The 20,704-nt window shown below is 30.3% G+C and overlaps 2 protein-coding genes across 5 annotated transcripts; one reads left to right on the forward strand and one right to left on the reverse strand.

The window, feature by feature from the left end:
• The first annotated feature begins 7,541 nt into the window (after positions 1-7,541).
• On the forward strand, positions 7,542-11,271 carry LOC130803953 (adenine phosphoribosyltransferase 5-like). Of its 3 annotated transcripts, none has more exons than XM_057668198.1 (7): positions 7,620-7,930; positions 8,062-8,172; positions 9,894-9,986; positions 10,069-10,218; positions 10,328-10,386; positions 10,491-10,577; positions 10,811-11,271. In XM_057668198.1, the coding sequence occupies exons 1-7, from the start codon at positions 7,840-7,842 to the stop codon at positions 10,838-10,840; spliced, it is 621 nt and encodes a 206-aa protein (XP_057524181.1). In that variant the 5' UTR covers positions 7,620-7,839; the 3' UTR covers positions 10,841-11,271. The 3 variants fall into 3 exon arrangements, with proteins under 3 accessions (XP_057524179.1, XP_057524181.1, XP_057524180.1); XM_057668197.1 differs by having other exon boundaries at positions 7,639-7,930; positions 10,491-10,564; XM_057668196.1 differs by having other exon boundaries at positions 7,542-7,930; positions 10,491-11,271.
• Positions 11,272-11,915: 644 nt separating this feature from the next.
• Positions 11,916-19,670, reverse strand: LOC130803952 (PX domain-containing protein EREL1-like). 2 transcript variants are annotated; one of them, XM_057668194.1, is made up of 10 exons: positions 19,269-19,670; positions 17,601-17,717; positions 16,665-16,763; positions 16,438-16,524; positions 16,134-16,242; positions 14,852-15,630; positions 14,428-14,592; positions 14,101-14,346; positions 12,743-12,952; positions 11,916-12,446 (listed from the first exon to the last, which is right to left on the reverse strand). In XM_057668194.1, exons 1-10 carry the CDS (start codon positions 19,359-19,361, stop codon positions 12,219-12,221), a joined length of 2,133 nt encoding a protein of 710 aa, XP_057524177.1. In that variant the 5' UTR covers positions 19,362-19,670; the 3' UTR covers positions 11,916-12,218. The 2 variants fall into 2 exon arrangements, with proteins under 2 accessions (XP_057524177.1, XP_057524178.1); XM_057668195.1 differs by having other exon boundaries at positions 17,558-17,717; positions 19,269-19,300.
• Between the last annotated feature and the right edge of the window lie 1,034 nt (positions 19,671-20,704).

Here is a 20,704-nt window from a genome sequence, read left to right on the forward strand (position 1 = left end):
CTCTAATCTTCAACCATACAAAATTTTCAAAAAGGAAGATGATGCTAATCTTTGATTTCACAAAGGTGAATATCCATATTTTATGAACTAAAGAGAAATTTTTCCCTTTTTTTCTTTTCTACTTCCTTAATTTTACATTGAATCAAAACCAAATTTTGCTATCTTCATCACTTTATTGTATTTTACATATTTGGACTATTGTACGAGAAAAAATATAGTTCGTGTGAAATCTACTTTTATTTGTCTCGTCGTATATTTTTATATATTAAAATTTTATAATTTAAATTATATATAACTCTAAATATAAATGATATAACAAGCACATTAGACTGCATATTGTTAAGTACTATTAAATAAAATTATAAAATATATCTTTTTCAATATAGACCATGATTAAAAATGGGAGTATACAAAAATATTACTTCATAATATAAGTCATAACATAGGAAAAAGGATCCAAGAGAATATCAAATCTAATCCAATATACCAATCATATAAACTACTCCACTACAAAGCAAATATATAAAAATGATGTGCAGGCTTCTGAGCTTGGATTGTAAAGGACCCAAAAAATTAAAAACACTAATATTAAATTATGTAGTATATGTTAAGCGTTTAAAGTTACAAAGTTATTAAAAATATATCATAATATTTAAAATTGCATCAGGGTTCAGGCCTTTAGAGAATTGCTCAATTTTCGCTCCGTCCCTATGATGTATATATAATTGAGATTGGTAACTAGTTAACGCTCCATCTGTTGTATATCACTATAGTTTTTCATTTAAGTATATTCCATATTAATTGGTACATCGTATATTATTATTATGTTACGATTATATTTTTTATTTTTATCTACATACATTTTTATCTATATATTTTTAATATTTTATTCACCTGTTATTTTTTATTTCTCCATAAAATATATCCTTTTCTCTTTTTGACCTTTAATTTACACTACAAATATAGTTGTTGCAAATCCCATCAAATGATCTTCAATTGTGAAAGCCTCTAAATAACATGATATTCAATCATGGATCCCTCGAGGTGCAATGCCATTTATCTTACCTTTCTATGAACTTATACTTCATATTTGATACCAATCTCGTAGGCAAAAGATTTCATCTTCATCATAGCTTTTTTTCCAACTTAGATTGATGGTTGCAAATAAAAATATATACCGTATTATACTATTATATTCGATAAATTTCACAGAATAGTAAGATTTAAGGTTATATTATATTTATTAGAAACTAAAAATATTTTAAGATCTAAAAAGTAATTTAAATTCCATATAAAGGGATTAATTTTTACATTTAAAATGAATAAAATAAGTCCTTATTCTACCATGAATACATGATAGTAATTTGGAGAGTTAAGACAAAAACAATATGCTTATTATGTGTCGAGTTCTGATTTACCGAAAAGAAACGTAAAGAGAAGTTGTACTTTTGTTGACAATTGAAAACACAAACTGTTGATTTATAAAAACTCATATAATATACATATTACTTAATAAGTATTATATATATATATATATATATATATATATATATATATATATATATATATATATATATATATATATATGTATGTATATATATATATATGATTTATATTATTTTATGTATCAATAGTTTATCAGTTATATAAAAATATTCAAATAATTTGGTTTATAAAGATGGTAAATTTACAATATGTAATAAATTTTAATAAATATAATTTATTTCATATAACTCATCTTAAACAAGAATCATTTAATTCAATATGTTTTTAAAAATGGTAAGTTACTCAATTTAATTATTATTAAGACTATAAATGATAGGCTGATTAATTTTATATGTCATGTAAGCCAATATCAACGAATAAAATCATTTAATTCAGTGGGGCTCTAAGAGAATGTCACGTGAAAATTTGCAGTTTTTTTATTGAATTGTTAATTTGAAGTCAACGTAATAAAACGTTACCGTACTTACCGATTTGAATTCCATCCACCTCTCATTTCAATGTGAAATGTTTAACGCCAAGGCTCAGATCTATAGGGACAAAATAGAGTATTTTAACTTATTTTGAAGCCTTGATTGAAAAAAATCAACGAGTATAATTTAAGTGTTAAGACTTATATTATTCACTTGCTAAAACTAGTTACCTTTATAATTCAATATAAAAGTATAAAATTACTTACGTTTATGAGAATCAAATTATATATGGATCATTACTAAATAAAAAGGATGCATAGAAATAAATCACTAAACAAAAAATACGAAACACACCAATTCACACCAAATCAATAACTAACTCCATAGATGTACATTTTCCCACGTATTATCTTTATTCCCCACTTCCAAAAACACTTTCAAAATAGTGCAAAAACTTACATGATACTCCGTTCTATAATACTCGCTACATTTTTATTTTTGACAATTTCATATTACTTGCTATATTTTCGTTTTTAGTAATAAAACAATCATTTAAAGTTCTACCTATCCTATTTTTATCTTATTCTATACTCTATACTCTATAATAAAATATTATACTATATTCTATAAAGTAACCTAACAACCTATTTTTCCTTTTTCTTTTTCAATTAACAATAATAAAATACTATACTCTATAAAGTAAACAATCAGCTACAGTGTAGGTGAATCACTTTTCTTAATACCCGTGTCCATACAAATGTAGCGACTAAAACGGAACGAAGGAAGTACATAGTATTACATAGTAATTTTAGTTGTGGTCCATTCTGTTAAGAAATAGTGCAACACAATAATACTATGAATTATAAGTTACTGTTATATGAATTTATTACACATTAAAATAGCATCCATCAATTTTCAACTTCAGGTGTATGAATTAAAAATGTGAGTTTATGGAGTTGAGAATAAAGTGCAGCAAGGCTAGTAAAGAAAGAATTGAGGATTTGTGCACAATGAAAACATTATCCACTATGTTTATACTACACTTATTTCCTCGGGTAAATCTAGGACACTGGTATAAAGTGGATCTAATACTTTATCTTTATGTGTAAACTGAACCAACATAACTGACATTTTTTATATTATATATTAATACAATTTAAAATTAACAGTTTTAAATCAAATAACTCGAGTCATAGCTTTAACAAACGGATGCTTTTTTATATACTAAAGCTATGACTTCTTTTAACCCCTTTTGAAAAAAAAAAAAAAAAAATTAGTTTTACCATAAAAAAGAGATCATGTTGGTAGATGATTTTGCATCGAAAAACAAATTGGACGGTGGAAATTTGATTGGGTAACAAATGTGATTTGTGATGATGGGATATAAACAAGATAATCTATCAAAGTGGTGGGAGACAAAGAAAAAGAAAGAAGACGTGCTCAAATCTTGAGTATCTATTTTTATGTGAGGAGGCGAGGGGTTTAACATTTAATTTGAAAATGTCTTGAAAATTGCTAAATTTATCATTTTAACATTATGATATATTGATATTTTTTTAAATTTGGCAATACATTCATATTTTTTTAAATTTATCCATAAACTCATTTTTATATTTTCATCTTATTTATATATCTCAAACATACAAATATTTTTTCGTTTCTTCTCATATTATTCTAAACCAACAATAATAATTATAACAAACATATTCCTTGTGAAGTATTAATTTCATGGAAATTGAGAGACTACACCTTTATCCCATAGATTTCACTGAATTTATCATTTGTTATTTTTGTAAAATGTTGTTAGAAAGTATAATAACAACGATGATAAAATCTTAATTTTAAAGACTAAAATTTTTTTACAATATTTTTCTATAAAAATATTTGAAAATTTTGTGGATGAAACGATCTATGCAAGAAGTGAAAAGTTGAATTTTAAGGTCAAATGAAAAAACATTAATGTTTTTATTTATTATATTAGTCCTTTTTTTCGTTACAAAACGGTCTACATAACAATAATAACTATTTTTAATTAACTTATATTCCTATTTACAATTACCTTATCCCCAATAGATATTCTACACTAATAATTCACTTCAAACCTAGACATAAATTATTTTCTTATTTCAATCCAAGTATAAAAATGGTGAACTAATTACAATCTTAATAATAAGTACGTACATACTATCTGTAAGTGTGAGTTTATTAACATTATACAAATTTTTAATGTATGTAATATCTTTTAGACTTTTACCTTTTTTCTTTCTTTTCTTTACCTTCTAAAATATTATTTAAAATTTTAATCTATATGTAACAAATTTTTTTTAAACAATAGAGGAATAATTAGGGTCTCTATAAAATGAATTTGGGAGGTGAAATGAAATATCGACAACGCAGAGGAGTCCATTTAGGGGACCCTTACTTAATAACAAAAGAAATCATCAGCTTTTGAAGATCAGTGCTTCGATAGATCAGTAGAAAATACATGCCAGATTGTGATACTTCTTAAACTACTTTGCAAACAATCGTACAAGAATGACAAAAACCGACCCCATTTAAGTTAGGTTTCATTACATTTTTACTACCATATTCATCGATATGTACAATCAATAATAGTAGTCGGTTTCAGTTATTTAACCTTATTTGCTTTTTATATAAAGACTAAAAAGTTAAATATGATAAAATATTTAAATTTAGAAGAAAAATATAGAATACAAATTGTAGAATTATATTAAAAATTAAAAATATAACAGATTTACTAAAATAAATTAAAATGAAAAATATGACAATTTAAAGGATATGGTGGAGTATATGATTATGTTCTTGTTGTTTTGGACTCATTATAATCCTCATATTCACATGTTATTGATTTATGATGACACATTGACACTCCAACTAACTAGTTATTCATAAGAAAAATTGATTTGATTAATTAAAATCACCCATACAGAAAACTTAAATTAAATTTGTTAAAATGTCTGTTTATCATTCATATATGAATATTAGTTGTCTTATATAGGACAAAGAAGGATGGTATATTTCATTTAATAAACTACATTAATAACCCTATTACTATTAATTGGTTTTAATAGTGAACCACCTATTCTACTCCTTTTGTTTAGGTAGCCATATTAACCCGACTTTCCATATATATCATACCAAAACCTCTTAAATACCCAAATATATACCATTATATATGAGTTTAGTTTGACTCAAATAGGAAAATTAACTTTTAAAAAGTATTTAGTAAAGATTATGTTGCATTTTAATATATAAGTCATTTTCTATAAATTATAAGCATAATAAAGGAGTAATAATAAATTGCCTGACAAAATTAATTAAGTTGTCTTTACTGAATGATATAACAAATCATCATCAACGACCCAATATTTCATTTGTAAATAGAGTATGGGATATTGGTTTGATAATGATCACCATGAATTGTTATATCATCCAATAATGACAATTTAATAAAATCTAATAAAAATATATTATGGGTCAAGGTTTTCGCTTTTTTCACTACAATATAATTTGCTTTTAATAATATATATTTAGCGATATTTAATTTAAATGTCAATACTTTAAATTTATAATAGTATAGTGGATTTAGTGATATTTATTACACTCTTTAGTATCATTTATTAGACCATAGTAACAATTATATATGCCATTAAAGGTCAAATAAAGTGTCGTTAAATCACTTTGTAATCGAACTTAAATTAACCAACAATTAATAAACTAAAAATATAAATTAATGGCAATTTTTAAGGATACTAAATCCAATATTGCGAAAAGTTAAATTTATTGTATTATTTTTTTAAAATCTAATCCTTACAGTGTTTTACAGTTTTGTTACAATAGAATGGAGATTGCCCGATTTTTTCTAGTATTTTTAGATCGGGGCATTTCGAAATAATTGTAAAAAATTTCAAATTATAAATAGTTACAACCCATCAATTTTTGATTAGTTTCAAAATTAAAAATTAATTAAATTTATAACGATTATTAATGAAGAATGGTCTCTCACTCTCCTAACATATACTCAACAAATGTGATATTAAATAATGAAAGATTAAATTGTATGGAATATATAAAAATAGAGTTTTGATATGTGGGTGAGATGTTAAAAAGATGGTAATTGAGGTTTCAACAAAAATGGGTCCTATGTACAAATAAAGTGAAGATCAAGAAAACTGAGTAAAATGATAAAATAGTACTTCTTTGAGGAGGAAGTGCGAAATACTTTGTGTAAATGCAATGAAATAAGTTAAGTTTTCCTCTTATTCGGTTTCATTTAATATTGCACATATGTCGAGTTATTTAAAAATTTATAAAATTGATGTATAGATAATAATTTACATTAAAACAAATCAAATAAAATTTCACTTGACTATATTTTTACTTATAGATTGACAATAAAATACTCCTTGCATTCCTATTTTTCATTTGGGGTCGTTCCATTTATTGTCAATCTAAAGGATCTTTCTATTCATATCACACATTTTCGACATAATTAACCTAATTCATCCTATTTTTAATATTTTCTTAATATTTATGGTCACTATATATCTTCTACTAATTTCATTTTAATATTTTTTTATTGTTATGATCCCTGTATATAATCTACTAATTCTTTTTTTGAAAATTAGTAAATTTTATTCAAAAAGAATTAAAAGAAACATCATATAAAATCGCGGGTATAAAAAACACCATGAAAAAAAAACCACTGACAAATATAAGATTTTAGGGCTCCCTTTAATAGAAACCAAACACCAGTAAGTGGACTAAGCCACAAAATACAATGAGAACACACCAAAAGGTCTGGCCCAATAAAACACCAAAGACCTAAAATTTTAACAGCTCGTCTTGTATGACACAGTCTTATCATGAGACGGGTGTATATAATTAGTCAATCTATTAATTGATTGTTTTTAAATCATAAGTAATCGTTTTAAAGTTATAAGTAATCACTTTAGGATCAAAAAAATAATTATTTTTAACTTTATATTATAAGGAATCACCTTAAAACAGAAAGTGTATATTGAACCAACCCAATAAAAATAGTTAAGAATTAGTAAAATTTTAAACACTCTTGGTAGAGCCACAAGTTGGTCTACCAAATTACATTGAGTCTACAATTTAAAACTAAATTTTACTAATTAAAATTAAATTTTAATTACCATCAATTATAACTGAAATTTACTAATTATAACTAATAACATTTAATTTTTACTAGTAACTTAATTTTTTTAAAGTGAACTAAATAAAGATGATGTAATTCTCGTAGGATGACTAAGATTTGCTTTAGTTCTTGAGCAGCGAGAATGAGGAGTAGAGTGGTTTAGCGAAGAGCCAAAAACATAGATTTAGAGAGAGGAATTGTAACACTTTTTCATTTTAGAATTAGAATTTAGGAGGGAAAACATAAGTAGTAATTCCTACACCTACTACTCTACTTCCTTTGTTCCCAAATATTTGCCATATTTTGCCATTTTGGCTGTGGATACTTTTTATTATTTTAATTTATTTTATATATTGAGACTAATATATATGTGAAAATATGATTAAGAGAGATTTTTTTTAAATCATCTAATTGCGTATTTTTATGATATTAATTTTTTATAATTTTTAGATATACATAATTCAACTTATAAATAAACAAAATAATATATTAGATTGCGTAAAAAGTTAATTGCAGTAATTATAATGAAACAGAAGAAGTACATATATAGCCCCCTGCACTGCCACCCTAATTCATTCTGCATTCTGCATCAACAACCAAACACAGATTCTTCCCTCTGTTTAGACTAAGAAATCTTGATTCTTGAGAAAGAAAATTATATTTTCTCTTAACTTCTACTTTTTTCAAATTCAAACTTATTTTGCTTCATTCAGTTTTAGAGAGAGAATTTCTAACACAACTATGTTTGCTGCACAAAATGGTTTAAAAGGAGATCCAAGGCTTCAAGCCATTTCTGAAGCCATTAGGGTTGTTCCTCATTTCCCCAAACAAGGTTTTTTTTTTTTTTTTTTTTTCCTTTTTTTAAATTTTTTTTGTGGGTTTTATTCAATTAATTCTTAATTTCTTTTGATATTTTGTTTTGATTCCTGTGAAATTAATATATTTTATGGTTGAAATTGTTAGGTATAATGTTCCAAGATATAACAACATTATTGTTGGATCCCAAGGCTTTTAAACACACAATTGACATTTTTGTTGATAGATACAGAGACATGAATATCTCTGTTGTTGCAGGTAATTCTCCCTCTATTTTTTTCTGAATTTTATTTTTCATTTGTCCCTTGAAGATCTTTTATTTTAAAATTTTTTGTTATCACCATTATCATCATACCATGTATTTTGTTCATAAAATCTATGATAAGAGTTTGAGAAAGACTAAATTACTTGAATATATAATCTTTTAAGCTGATTTTAAAATTTTGTGAATTTCCCTCTTTTCTTTTGCGTCGATTCAAAGGGTATTATAACCATGTTTGCTTTTACATAATTATTTGTCCATTTTTACGTTGGATTAAATCGAATTTAGTTATAGAGTCGGTTAAATATCAACTTATTGGGCCTGTTATGAATGCCTAATTGATGAGGGTCCTAGGTAATCCCTTAATTCTAAATTCTACTTGATACTTTAGATTTAAGAAACGTTTTACTATGCATAATTCAAAGATGGGAGAAAGTAGAGGACTCATCACTTAGGTATTCACAAATGGGAATTACTATGGTTTCTAATTATTTTGTTCAATGAACATTCTAACTAACAACTCCCTCAAAAGGCTCAATTTATTATTTTAGTATAAGCAGATCGAATACTTATCTTTGCATGTATTTATAATCAATTTTATTGTCATTATTCATCAAATATTTTTTTATTAACACATACTTAAATGTTGTATTGTTTTTAATAGAAAATTTCACATGTAATTTTCAAATAATTTTTTTTCCCAAATTACTCGATGATATTATTTATATTTGCATAGAGGAGAGTATATACCGAAAACATTTTGGTGTCATTTGAAATGTGGCGTTATTTGTAGAATTGAATTTCATTATGGCCTACAATGGTCTTATTATTAATGTACCCCTCCTTTTATGGCTTTGCCTTTGATCAAAAAGAAAACAACAAAGTTTTGATGATTAGTTATAGTCCACTTTTAATGATCTTTTATATTTTGGGTCTACTTGATAAGCAACATACCTCAAACAATTCTTGGAAATTTGACCATTTTACATAATGTTATCCCCTTTTTACTAAAATATTCTATTTTAATAATAAAGACACATTACCTCAAGGTAATTAACCGTCTCTGATTAGAGTGGATTTAAGGGCGGTTATTGATGTCAACTGACACTATTAAACTTATGTGTAAAATTATATACCAAGAGATACTAATATATGTATTTGTTAAGTGGGTAAAAGCTTTACCATGTGAATGCATTGACTTAGATTCAAACCTCTTTAAACACATTTTTTAAAATATTATCAACATCATATTTATTCTAGATTCGCCCCTAACTCTCATCTAGGTCAAATTAAAAGGGCTGAAATATATGAAATCTTATTTTATGATAACAAAGAAGTTACACTCGATTGATTTTTAATAGCAAATTTTATATGCAACTTCACAGCACATGATTGCTATTTTACTTGAGTTCATAGCTCGAAACCAAAGAATTAAAAATCTTTTGTCCCCTAAAAAGTGGATATATGTGAGGCATGGATCCGAGTTTGTGTTGACATGGTATGTGTTTAAGTGCGAGACTTGGCAACTTAAACAAAATATTTTCATGGTTCTGGTTTGCAATGAAATGTCAAGTCATGTTAAAGAGCAATGAACTCTTATTTGGTCATGTATTGCTCTTAAGAACTTCATTATTCCATTACATGATGTGATGATTATTGTCTCTGCAAGTTATTTCATAACAATTGCCAGTTTTATAGTGAAATTCTATCTTTGTAGGGGTTGAAGCTAGAGGATTCATGTTTGGTGCACCCATTGCCTTAGCTATTGGCGCGAAGTTTGTACCATTGCGTAAACCTAGGAAATTGCCTGGTATGTATCTCAAAATGTGATCTTCATTAAACAAATTGTTCCGTTTTGTTTGTTATGATTATGAATGATCTATATATCTCAGGAGAAGTTATTTCCGAGTCTTATGAGCTAGAGTATGGAACCGACTGTTTGGAAATGCATGTTGGTGCCGTTCAGTCTGGGGAACGTGCATTGATAATCGATGATCTAGTTGCTACCGGGGGTACACTTTGTGCAGCTATTAGACTTCTTGGTAACTTGAAGATCCTTTTCAGTTTTGTTTCTTATTGATATTATTGACCTTGTGTTTCTTATATGAATTAGACCATGCTAAGGTTAGTCATTGGTTTGTATTTTACTAGAACGAGTTGGTGCTAAGGTGGCTGAATGTGCCTGCGTAATTGGATTGCCCGAAGTCAAGGTAACAACGCTAAATATATTCATCTATTTATCAGTTTCTAAATACGTCAAGTTTGTGTTTCTTGTTCACGAATGTTAATTTAGTAAAAAGGTTGTGTATTGCAGGATAAATTCAAGCTTCTAGGAACACCACTCTATGTTCTTGTTGAGCCCCGGATGTTAGAAGACTGTCGTTTAAGGTCAAGCACAAATGTACATATTGTTTCGTTCATTCAAACGATGTTACAAGTAATATTAACAAACCCGGCCTTGCTTGTGGGCCAGCCTGAACAAGCCAGTGCTTCAAAACCAACGAAAAGCCCTGCCTAGAAAGGCTTGAAAACCGGGCATGAACAGGCTTGGGTGTTGAAATTCAGGCATCTGGGCTGATCAACTCTAAATTTACAAGTTGCAAAATTCACTGAAGGATTAGTTGTTGATTGCAGGTCAAAGCTAGACTCGCGGAGGTCAGCTGATGATTTTGATCTATCGGGTTGATTCGTTTCAAAGTAATTTCAAACCCAACCTTGTTCGATAATTATTGCACGCGATTTTGAAGCAAATGGAGACGCTGTTAAAGGTTGATGATGGGCATAACCGGGTGACCAACTGATGTTTCTTAGTGTATTGAGGACTGTAATCTTACACCTTCCTAGATATGTTTGTTTGTGTTTGATTGATGGGCTTGAACCCACTGCTTCGGCCTTGTCAAGGTGGTGGTCTGTAAGTCGCGTACTCAGTCGTAGAGGGTAGAGGCCAAGGCATGGTTTTAGTGTCGAAAATGGAAAATTTTTTGCCAAGATGTTCAGTCATGTTTTTTTACATATTCCATGAATTAGCTAATGTTTTCACATATCTCTTCTCCAATTTTTATGAAATGATATTTACTTAGTATTAACTACTTTCATATTTACTTGCACCGAAGTACAATTGCACATAACTTAGAATAAAGAAGATATGGAACATGTTTTAATGTCTCATTAACTACTATTATTTTCATTTGCATTGATATGTTTCAATTTGGGTTGTTTTCGATAAGGCTTCGAATATGGTCAGATTTGAATTATTTCATGTCGAATTCAACCCTGAATTCGAGTCAACACAACAAGTCAAAGACTTTAAATAAAATTTATCATTATTTTTTTTAAAAAGTATTTGAGATTATTTTTACTTCCATAGAAAACATTTTATATAAAAAAGCCAATAAGACGATTTTAGAGCAACAAAAAAGATGTTAATTTTAGTGAATTCCCATTAAAAAATAATGATGTAAAATGTTTCAAAATGCTCACAAGTTAAAATCTCTTTGACCCACTAATTTCTAGTCTGAGTTCCAAGTTAATTTACAATGGAATCAAAATTTGACAGATCTAGTCATGAATTACATCCCAATGAACCCAATTCATATTCTTCCAAATTCTGCACACGCCATCAAATTGAAGTATTGAAGGAACATGCTAGTTCATATTCAGTTTTCAACACAAATATCATTCAAAATTTTGTTGGAGGTAGTGTACTAGTTTTCTTGAGACCAAAAATTCTTCAACAATGTTAAGTTTTAATCTTTCTCAATTCACACATTTATTAAATTTGGCAATCACGACAAAAATATGGATAAAACACCAGTCATTCCTCAACCCAGTAAACCGCACAGGTCGAGGTCCAAAGGGAGGAAGATAAAACACCAAAAAGTGATTAATACAAGTCTCAGTATTCACAGAACTATTGCTATTTGCTTCCCCAAGTCCTATATTTCATGTACCTGGACATGCTACAAGGCCGAACATTGTACCGTGCCAATATCCTCAGTCTACACAATAGAGTGTTAAAATTTACTTATGTACTAATGTTTCTTTAATTTTCAAATACTTGTTTTAACACGGTTTCTCTAGGAAAGGCTTGATTACCGTTTTCATTAGAATTGTCTGTCTCGAGAGCAGACCGAATAAAAACGTTCACCTGCTTTCTCAACTTAACATTATCCAAAAATATGTTTCTCAACACAATCCGCAGCTCATGATCAATCGTCGTCACATCATCGCTATCAGAGAGTGAGTCGGTCTCCAAGGTCAGTTGTTGAGACTGAAACATACAATTTACAAACAAAGTTAATTGAAGGAATTCAGAATAGTAGAATCACCCACGAGTTATCTCTAATATGAAGACCAAAAAAGGATACCAAGAGACGTATGTATCGATTGCACTGATTCAAAATAACTAACAAGTACCTCCTATGTTACTCAGACTCTTCATTTTGCTTCACGTACCCGTGTCCGATCCTTGATTCTCGGACATTGGTATGAGACTCAGACACTTCATTTTAGACGTACCCAATACTTGGACACGTAAATAAATGAGAAGCTTAAAATAGTATGTACCTCTACAAAGAGAAGACCGAGTTGCTTGTCGGATTCAGCTAGGAGATCCAAAACATCAGATAAGGAGGATGAATCAAGTGCAATATTATTATCAACAAATTTGATGTTACACTCCTGGAGCCGGATCTGCAGCTTTTGACAATCATCTAACAGCTTTCTTCTTGTGGCCGAAGTGATTTCACTCTTCTCTATCTCTTGCTGCAAGAGTTGCTGAGACAACGGGACAGATATGAGAGCAAGCAAAGATGGATTGTAAAATGAGATGAAACTTTGCATCATTAACCAGGTATTGCAAATGAACCTCAGATATTCAAAGCTCCGAAAACCATCATTACCCAGTTTTCCAGATATTCATCCTATGTTTTGGGTTATATACTGCTAGTTTGGAATGGTTTTAAGTGGAGAAGTAAATTCATGTTATTCAGTGTAAGTTGAAGAAACGGTGATGCGGTGAAAAAAGTGATGTGTTTACCGTAACGCCTAAATGTTAGTCGAAACCAAAGGATATCCGTTGATAAAGCCCAAAAACGCGGTTTTTGTACACTTTCACAACGCGGGCAATATCGGTTTGTTGTTTTTAAAAACCTTCATAACGCGGCCGGCACGATGTGATGCGGCCTTGTGTTACACTATGATTTCTACTAAGAGCTTATTTTTTGTAGAAAAAAGAAACTCAAGCTATATTTAGCATTTTTCAGTCTTTTTTTGGGGTTGAAGCATCCTTTTAAACTTCTAATTTTGCAACTAACTAGAGTCTTTTGAGTATTTCCACTGTTTTTGGAAGCAAGTCTGCAGAGTCCTATATTCTGTAATTTCATATAAGAGGAATATGAATGTTGTGATAATATTCATCAAAAGTTTGAACAAGAGAGCAAGACCGTGAGATGGCTTTAATCTACACATGTTAGAAATTCATGTTGCCAAAAAAAGATCATCATACATCACCATATTCATCATCATCCAGCGAAAAAGATCATGCGATGATTTATTAAGCGACAAAAGGGAGTAATATTAAGTATTTGAACTCTTAAAACCATCTAAATATCTAGATAACCATCGATAACATTAGAATGAGTGTATAGTTCGACTAGAATCTAGATTGAATCTAAGCCCTACAGAATCAAGAATCAGGCAGCCACGAGGATCAACCAAAATTACCAACAAAATCAACTAAAAACGGGTCCCATAAATCAGCAATTAGTTGGCATAACCTTCGTAAAGAATAGCAAATCTACCCAGTTACACAACGCCTAAAGGTAGCAAGAAACACGAATTGAAGTTACCAAGCTCCCAAAAATAGAAGGGACAAATATTCTTAGGTGAAAACACATTTCATGAAAAAAGAGAAGACGACATACCTCCATTTCCATTTTTTTCTGTGACGACTCGTCTAGTTTTTGTTTGAGTTCAATTTGAGATCTTCTCAGATTTTTAACCTCTTTAACAAGCACTTTGATATCAGATTTAGATTTCATCTCCAGCTCCTCGTGTTGCTTTAGCAAGGTATTAAGTTGTTCTTTCGTAGATTCCAACTCCAGCAACAATTCATCCTTCTCGGGGAAATCAGATAGTCTCACAACGGCATCTGTTGGCAACTTAGCATCCTGGAAAATTTCCAAGCTAGTCATGCAATAATTAAAAGAAAAACCAATCTGGATGAACAAGGAAATATTGCAAAAACGAACCTCTTGAGATTTCAATTTGAGCTCATATTCTAATGACTTTCGACGTAATTCCTCCATATCCCACTGCATTGTCGTAATCCTTTCCTTTTCAAGTGAAAGAGCCTGCTGGAGATTTTCTTTACTCTTCTCTTTAGTAGTTTCAAGTTCAACCTCCAAATCCTTGACCTGGATAAAAGCAAACAAAAGTGATTGGCGCAAACAAAAAACTTTGCCAGGAAATCAAAGCAAGAACAAAAATAGACCAGTGTCACGTGATTCACCAATCTCCTTGCGAATCACAAATCGAAAAAAACGAATTATGGTCGGTTCTGGGCTATTCTAAGGAAATTTTGATCAAATTGTGAATTCAAAAAGCGAATCAGGTAGCGAATTATGTTACACTGAAATAGACCAATAAATACACCAGTAACATAATTTAGTATACCTTTGTCGTAAGGTATTCTTTGACGGCAATTTCTTGATTCAATCTTGAGATAAGATCCTCCATATCAGTTTTAGCAGTCCCTAATCTACGTTGCAATATCATTAGAATTCTATCTAGTTTAGGCTGTTGATCTCTTGGGAGAACGATGTCTCCAGCGCTATATTGCAGCTCTGAACTGCTAGGACTCCCCATAGTCCTAGAAGCCTCGACTCCATTCGGAAGGTCATGACACTCTTCACCAAGGAGGTTAGGTGACCATAAATTTGACGTTTCACCGCCTTTATATGAACTTAGATCACTCCCCACACTCTCATTTGAAGGCTTCCGCATATGTTTGACAACTTTAACAGGATCTTCCTCAAATGAAATTCCTGCCCTATTAACCGTTGCAGACTTGAAAGCACTCCCGTTAGGGGTAATATGTGTACTTAGTATCTTATGCTTTTTGAAACTTTCTAACTGATCCAGGATACTTTCTCCCATCAATAACCCTTCATCAATATTAGACATGCTGTACTTAGCCATCGTTTCCATTGGATTAGTTAAATCTCCGTTCAACGTCAACTCGTCAACACCAATTTCAGAGACATCATCTCTTCCAAAACTAGGACTTTCAAGTTCAGATGTTTCATATGCAGTGTCACTACCATAATCTGACACGATTGATGAACTACCAGCAAGGGCAGGTAAGCTTAAACTGGAATGGATTTGATCCGAAGAAATACTGCTGGTAGTAGAAGCATTAGCTTCAGAGGGCTGCTGACTTACGTCTTGAAATGCTGGTTATGATAAGAGGCAACCAAATAAAAATGACGAAAGTTAAGAACCAGAAATTATCAAGTAAGACACCAGTGGAATATCAATGGTATAATTTAAAATTTGCCGCTCCTTCACAGAATACTAATAATATTAGCTAGATTCTTTTGGTAAAATGGTCGTTGTATTCAACATTAAAAAGGCAACATGAAATGTCATTTTACAATTTCAATATCATATTAGTCATTTTATTAAAGTGCATTATTAACATGTTTGCCAAATATCATCATCATCATCGTACCCAGTGTATCCAGGTCATTGGAGCTATGACAAGGGTTTGGGAAGGAAAGGAAGACGACAACCCATACCCATAAAGGAGGAATCGGCCAAAGAGTCCCTCGGCTCAAAACAATTAATATTTTGAGAGGAGCAAAATCTAATAAAATGTACTCAGGTCTATTTTAAAAGCACTAAGTAATAGACATATCATAGGTATGATAACACCAAGTTGTCACAGAGTGCATACAAGATCTGGCAGCAGCTTCTAGCTCAAGAAAAGATGCCACAGCCATGCTCCGTGATACATCAATGTCTGAAAGAAGTTTTGACATCCACTCTTCCAAAGAGCGCCTTCGCTGCAACCAAAAGGGAAGTTGTTTCAGTTACTCCGTCGAAGCATAATGCAAGATGATACCTTAAAAGATGCATGATATGAGAAAATACACTAAAGAGAATTATACTATTATAAGATGATGCTATCATTAGCATCCCCAATCAAAACTTTTAATCAATTGTTTAAATGCAGATGGTTGCTTAGAAACAATACTAACCTCTTCCAAGAGAGTCTGGCTCTTCATTCTCAAAAGACCTTTAGGAGGTGCGGACGGAAGGCTTTTCTTAGGAAATGTCTTTTTCAGCTGCATATAGTAGCAGCAAGAAAAGGAAAAAATAAACATTGGCTCAATAGTTTTCGATATTTTTGAGCATATATCTTCTTTACAAAATCACATCGGCTGAAAAAATTGAAGACAGGTAGTGCTATTACAATTTCACTTACATCATGAAATAACTTGAGAAAATCATTAAATCTCCTCAATACTCCTCGTGTGGATGTAACTCCTTCTGGTGATTGGATACCCACCAAAACCCTGTAAAACTGTAAAAAAAATAATTAAATGGAATTCGGAATCATCATTGCACATAGGGTAGACTAGTTTAAAAGTATGCATAATATAGAATATATATCTCCTTAGTGTAAAACCAAATACACGCTAAACATTGGCGTCTTAGATGCCGCTCACTAAAATCCATCTTATCCAGAATATATAACGGGTGCAAAAAAATTCAGGATTTCCATCATACTTAGTTGGCCGCTATTTAGGTCAAACATCAATTACATATGCAGTGGACGCTTTTATTTCATAACGAATGCAACGCAGAGTCAAATAAAATACAATATTCTCAACTTATGTTGTTAGTTGTTCACCAAGTGAAAAAAAGTTCGTAGTTGTGAAGCAAAGAGAAATTTGTTAACCACCTAATGATCAGAGAATAAAATCCAACGTTTTTTGGAGGTCATTAGACAAACGAAAACCAATAGGCTTGCTTTCATTTCTCTTCGGACCAAATATTCATGACATTGGAGAATGACAATCAGCATAAAAGGAAACAGAAACAATTCTTTTCTTTTCAATATTAAATAAATAATAAACCCAAGAGAGATGTGGGGTGTAGCATCTATCATTTCCTAGTCCAATAGCTTCCTAATATTTTACTGATACCCATTAGTTTACAATTTCTCAAGCTAAAACTATCAACATTGGCCAAGTAATCAAGTATAGTTAGGTCAATAACCGTATTTGGAACTACACTGACCATTTTTGGACAGGTTATCCAGCTACAGATATATAGTAGAAAAACATAATTAGCAGAATGAAAACAACATCTAACCCTTGGCATAGATAAACATTGGAGGGACATTCAATTTCTGTACCACTACAGGATCTGAAGCACTTGATCTTGATTTAGGAAGCGCAACCCACGAAGGAATGGTAACACAGTAGCTCCATCCAGACCGAGGATCATGAGGCCATACAGTATCACGACCACTCTACATTAGTAGAATCTTATTAGTGAAAAGATAAAAATATTTGATCAGTAAAGAAAAAGGTCCAAAACAGATGATATTAAGATTCAGTTCCATAAACAGGACGATGGGAAAATATGACTTGTGTATTGAGCTCAGAAGATAAATAAGGCCAGCGTGAGGATCCAGGATTCAGTTCAGCAACCAGAAAAAGTGCCAAAAAAATATACCAAGCAATCCGTAAAGAGAAGTCATACAAGCTCCCCACACATTTCAAAATAACCGATAAACTCATATTCATCACACTAAACATACAGTCATCACTATATAAAGAGGCAAATTTGCTTAAGTAGTAAATTTCACCATTAAAAATAAAAAAAAGGTTCATTAATTCTTAAAAAATTTAGTCAGTTCAACCAAGTTCATTTCACAAAATCACAACTAAAAAGTAAATTTAATCAAATAAGTTTAGCAGTTTAAGTAAAATGAACATAATCTAAGACATAAAGAATTGAGAGTTATATAAAAGTTCGCTACTTTCATGATAAAGAGATCATGTATTGTATTTTACGAGTCAAGTCCAATGTTTTTTGCAACTACATGAACAAGTGAGATTTTCAATTTTGGCGTCCAATAAATAGCAATAGTTAATCAAATTTATTGTTAAATGATGACAATTACCGTCACTCAACACAGTTAGAAGTATGGGGGCAATATGCATTTCGGATCACCACAATTAGTCAAATTCTAAATTCATGAACGGATACCTCACAACGGCGCACTTATATAGGTATTTACATAGTTGCAGTGAAGCATAAGGCGCAGGAAAACATAGAAAGGGATGATTGCTGCATATTAAACACCGCATCTTTGGGAGTAAGGCTTTGGCATTGTTATCATTCTGGTTTGTTAGTTAACGACTAAAGGTACAGGAAGAGTTCTGAGAAGCAGCGAAAAATTATAGAGGATCCCAAATATTATAGGCAGTGTTGGCGCAAAAGGGGGTGATATAAGTAATTACTAAATCATTTGGCTTCTCCCCTTTCATCAGCCTTTGAAAAATAGGCACTAATCTATGTTGAACCATCTCAAAAATATGATATGATAAGATTCTTAATCGAATATTATTTCCTCATTCACAATGATATCAGCTAACACAATCAAATCTCTTCCAAGTCATCCATTCACAGTATCTGAAAGCTTGAGCATTGCCCCAGCATAACATTCAATTTCAAGCCAAAAAGAATCACATCATGATCAAGATTTTTAATGCTAAAGATATTTACCATAAATGTACACAATCACATAAATTTTCACAGTACTAGATTTAACAGATCCAATTGAATCAAAGCTCTACTCTGACCCCAAAATTGAGAAGATCAGTAAGGTCAATTAACTACAACAATAGTCAACAACCAACTAAAAATCATGCATCATCATCACTCTCTAAAAGCGACGGAAAATCCCAACAATTCCATTGAAAACCCCAAATTTTTCACAACACAAATAGCAAAGATTCAAACTAAATCAAGCAAAAATAATAAAAACCCAGAAAAATCAAGAAAAAAAAGGTACCCATTTTTTAGGAGCTGGACTCCAATCCATCCCCATAGGTAAAGGGGAGGTTCCATCATGACGATGCTTTGGTGGACTCCTCCCCCTGATCATCTTGATCCTTGCTTCTTCTTTAGTTTTCCCTAATACCCAATTGTTGTAACAATGATCAGATTCAATTGGGAATCAAAAATTGATAATCCTTGTAATAGTTCTTTTATAATATGATGATCAGATCAAATTAAATTGTATGTTCTAGTTGGTTCGAGTCTGTGAACCAGTTATATCTACACGGTCTTCTATTGAGCAGTAAAAGTGAGAAAAAAGGGTAGATTAATTAGAGAAAGGGGACAAAATTAAGAGTGGAAGAAGATGAATTTGGAGAGAGAAATAGTCTATCCTTTGTTCCTCGGTTCCTCTTTTTTTTTTTTTTTGGGTCGTTCCGCTATATTTGTAATCCTTATTTTTATTTTTTATCGTAATTATATTTTGTAGTATTTTTTACTTGTTCCATTTGATTTTATCACATTTATCAATATACATTTTCAATCTTAAATATTTCTAATTGTGATTGGGGAAAATTTCTAAAAAGTTAATATTAATAAAATTTACAATAAGACGAATTAAACAAGTACCTATATGACTATGTTGTGATTTATAGAGTAAGAACAAATCACATAATAAGAGTGATTGATGAATAATGTTGAAAAACCAAATAGAACAATTAAAGCGAATGAAAAGGAATATTTTTTTACTTTTTATTTATACATTTGATTTATATTTATATTTTATATATGTATTTTTTTTAATTTCTTTTTCTTAATATCTTTACTAAGGGATAATAATGAGATAAATTTAAAGAGATAGAACAATAAAAGTTAAAATAGGACTATAGGAGGATTCAAGTGTTCATTTAGGTTATTCGGTTGATTTCGAAATAAGTGTTTCGGTTCGATTTAAAATTGAATTTTGTTATTTTATATAATTATAAATAATTTTTAAAGTCGAATCAAACTGAATTCGATTGTAAAATGGAAAAAATTTTAAATTATAAGTATTAGTCTGTTTTGAACACCCAACAGACTAATGTGACAAGTTTAGCACCTACCCCATTAAGTGTGTTGTTTAATGTCTTCTATGCTTTATATGAAACGTTTTTCTCACGTTTGGCTATGAATTCTCGTCTTGATCTAGGACCTGATATCAAGGAGTGCAACTTTAAAAGTAAATTTGGTTACCCGTTCGGGTGTTATTCACTTTGGATTTTTTCAATTACATTAATGACTTGACTTAAAATAGTCTGATTATCGGACAATGTATATATTTTCTCTGTTTTGTTAGATTTGCATTAAAGAGAAATGGGTAATTTTTTAAAAAGTAGTAACAAATAATGAGAGAAAATAATTGTATGGGTGAAATTAAAAGAGACATAAAATATATGTAAGAAATTAAAAAAA

The sequence above is a fragment of the Amaranthus tricolor genome, chromosome 17 (assembly GCF_026212465.1).
Source record: "Amaranthus tricolor cultivar Red isolate AtriRed21 chromosome 17, ASM2621246v1, whole genome shotgun sequence".
Lineage (NCBI taxonomy): Eukaryota > Viridiplantae > Streptophyta > Magnoliopsida > Caryophyllales > Amaranthaceae > Amaranthus > Amaranthus tricolor.

Coding starts and splice junctions, on each gene's coding strand:
- LOC130803953 (XM_057668196.1), top strand. CDS start 7,840: ATGTTTGCTGCACAAAATGGTTTAAAAGGAGATCCAAGGCTTCAAGCC. Junction 7,931..8,061: donor TCCTCATTTCCCCAAACAAG/GTTTTTTTTTTT, acceptor TGAAATTGTTAG/GTATAATGTTCCAAGATATA. Junction 8,173..9,893: donor GAATATCTCTGTTGTTGCAG/GTAATTCTCCCT, acceptor CTATCTTTGTAG/GGGTTGAAGCTAGAGGATTC.
- LOC130803952 (XM_057668194.1), bottom strand. CDS start 19,361: ATGATCAGGGGGAGGAGTCCACCAAAGCATCGTCATGATGGAACCTCC. Junction 16,764..17,600: donor GTGCTTCAGATCCTGTAGTG/GTACAGAAATTG, acceptor TTTTTTTTACAG/TTTTACAGGGTTTTGGTGGG. Junction 16,243..16,437: donor GCCAGACTCTCTTGGAAGAG/GTTAGTATTGTT, acceptor TTTTGGTTGCAG/CGAAGGCGCTCTTTGGAAGA.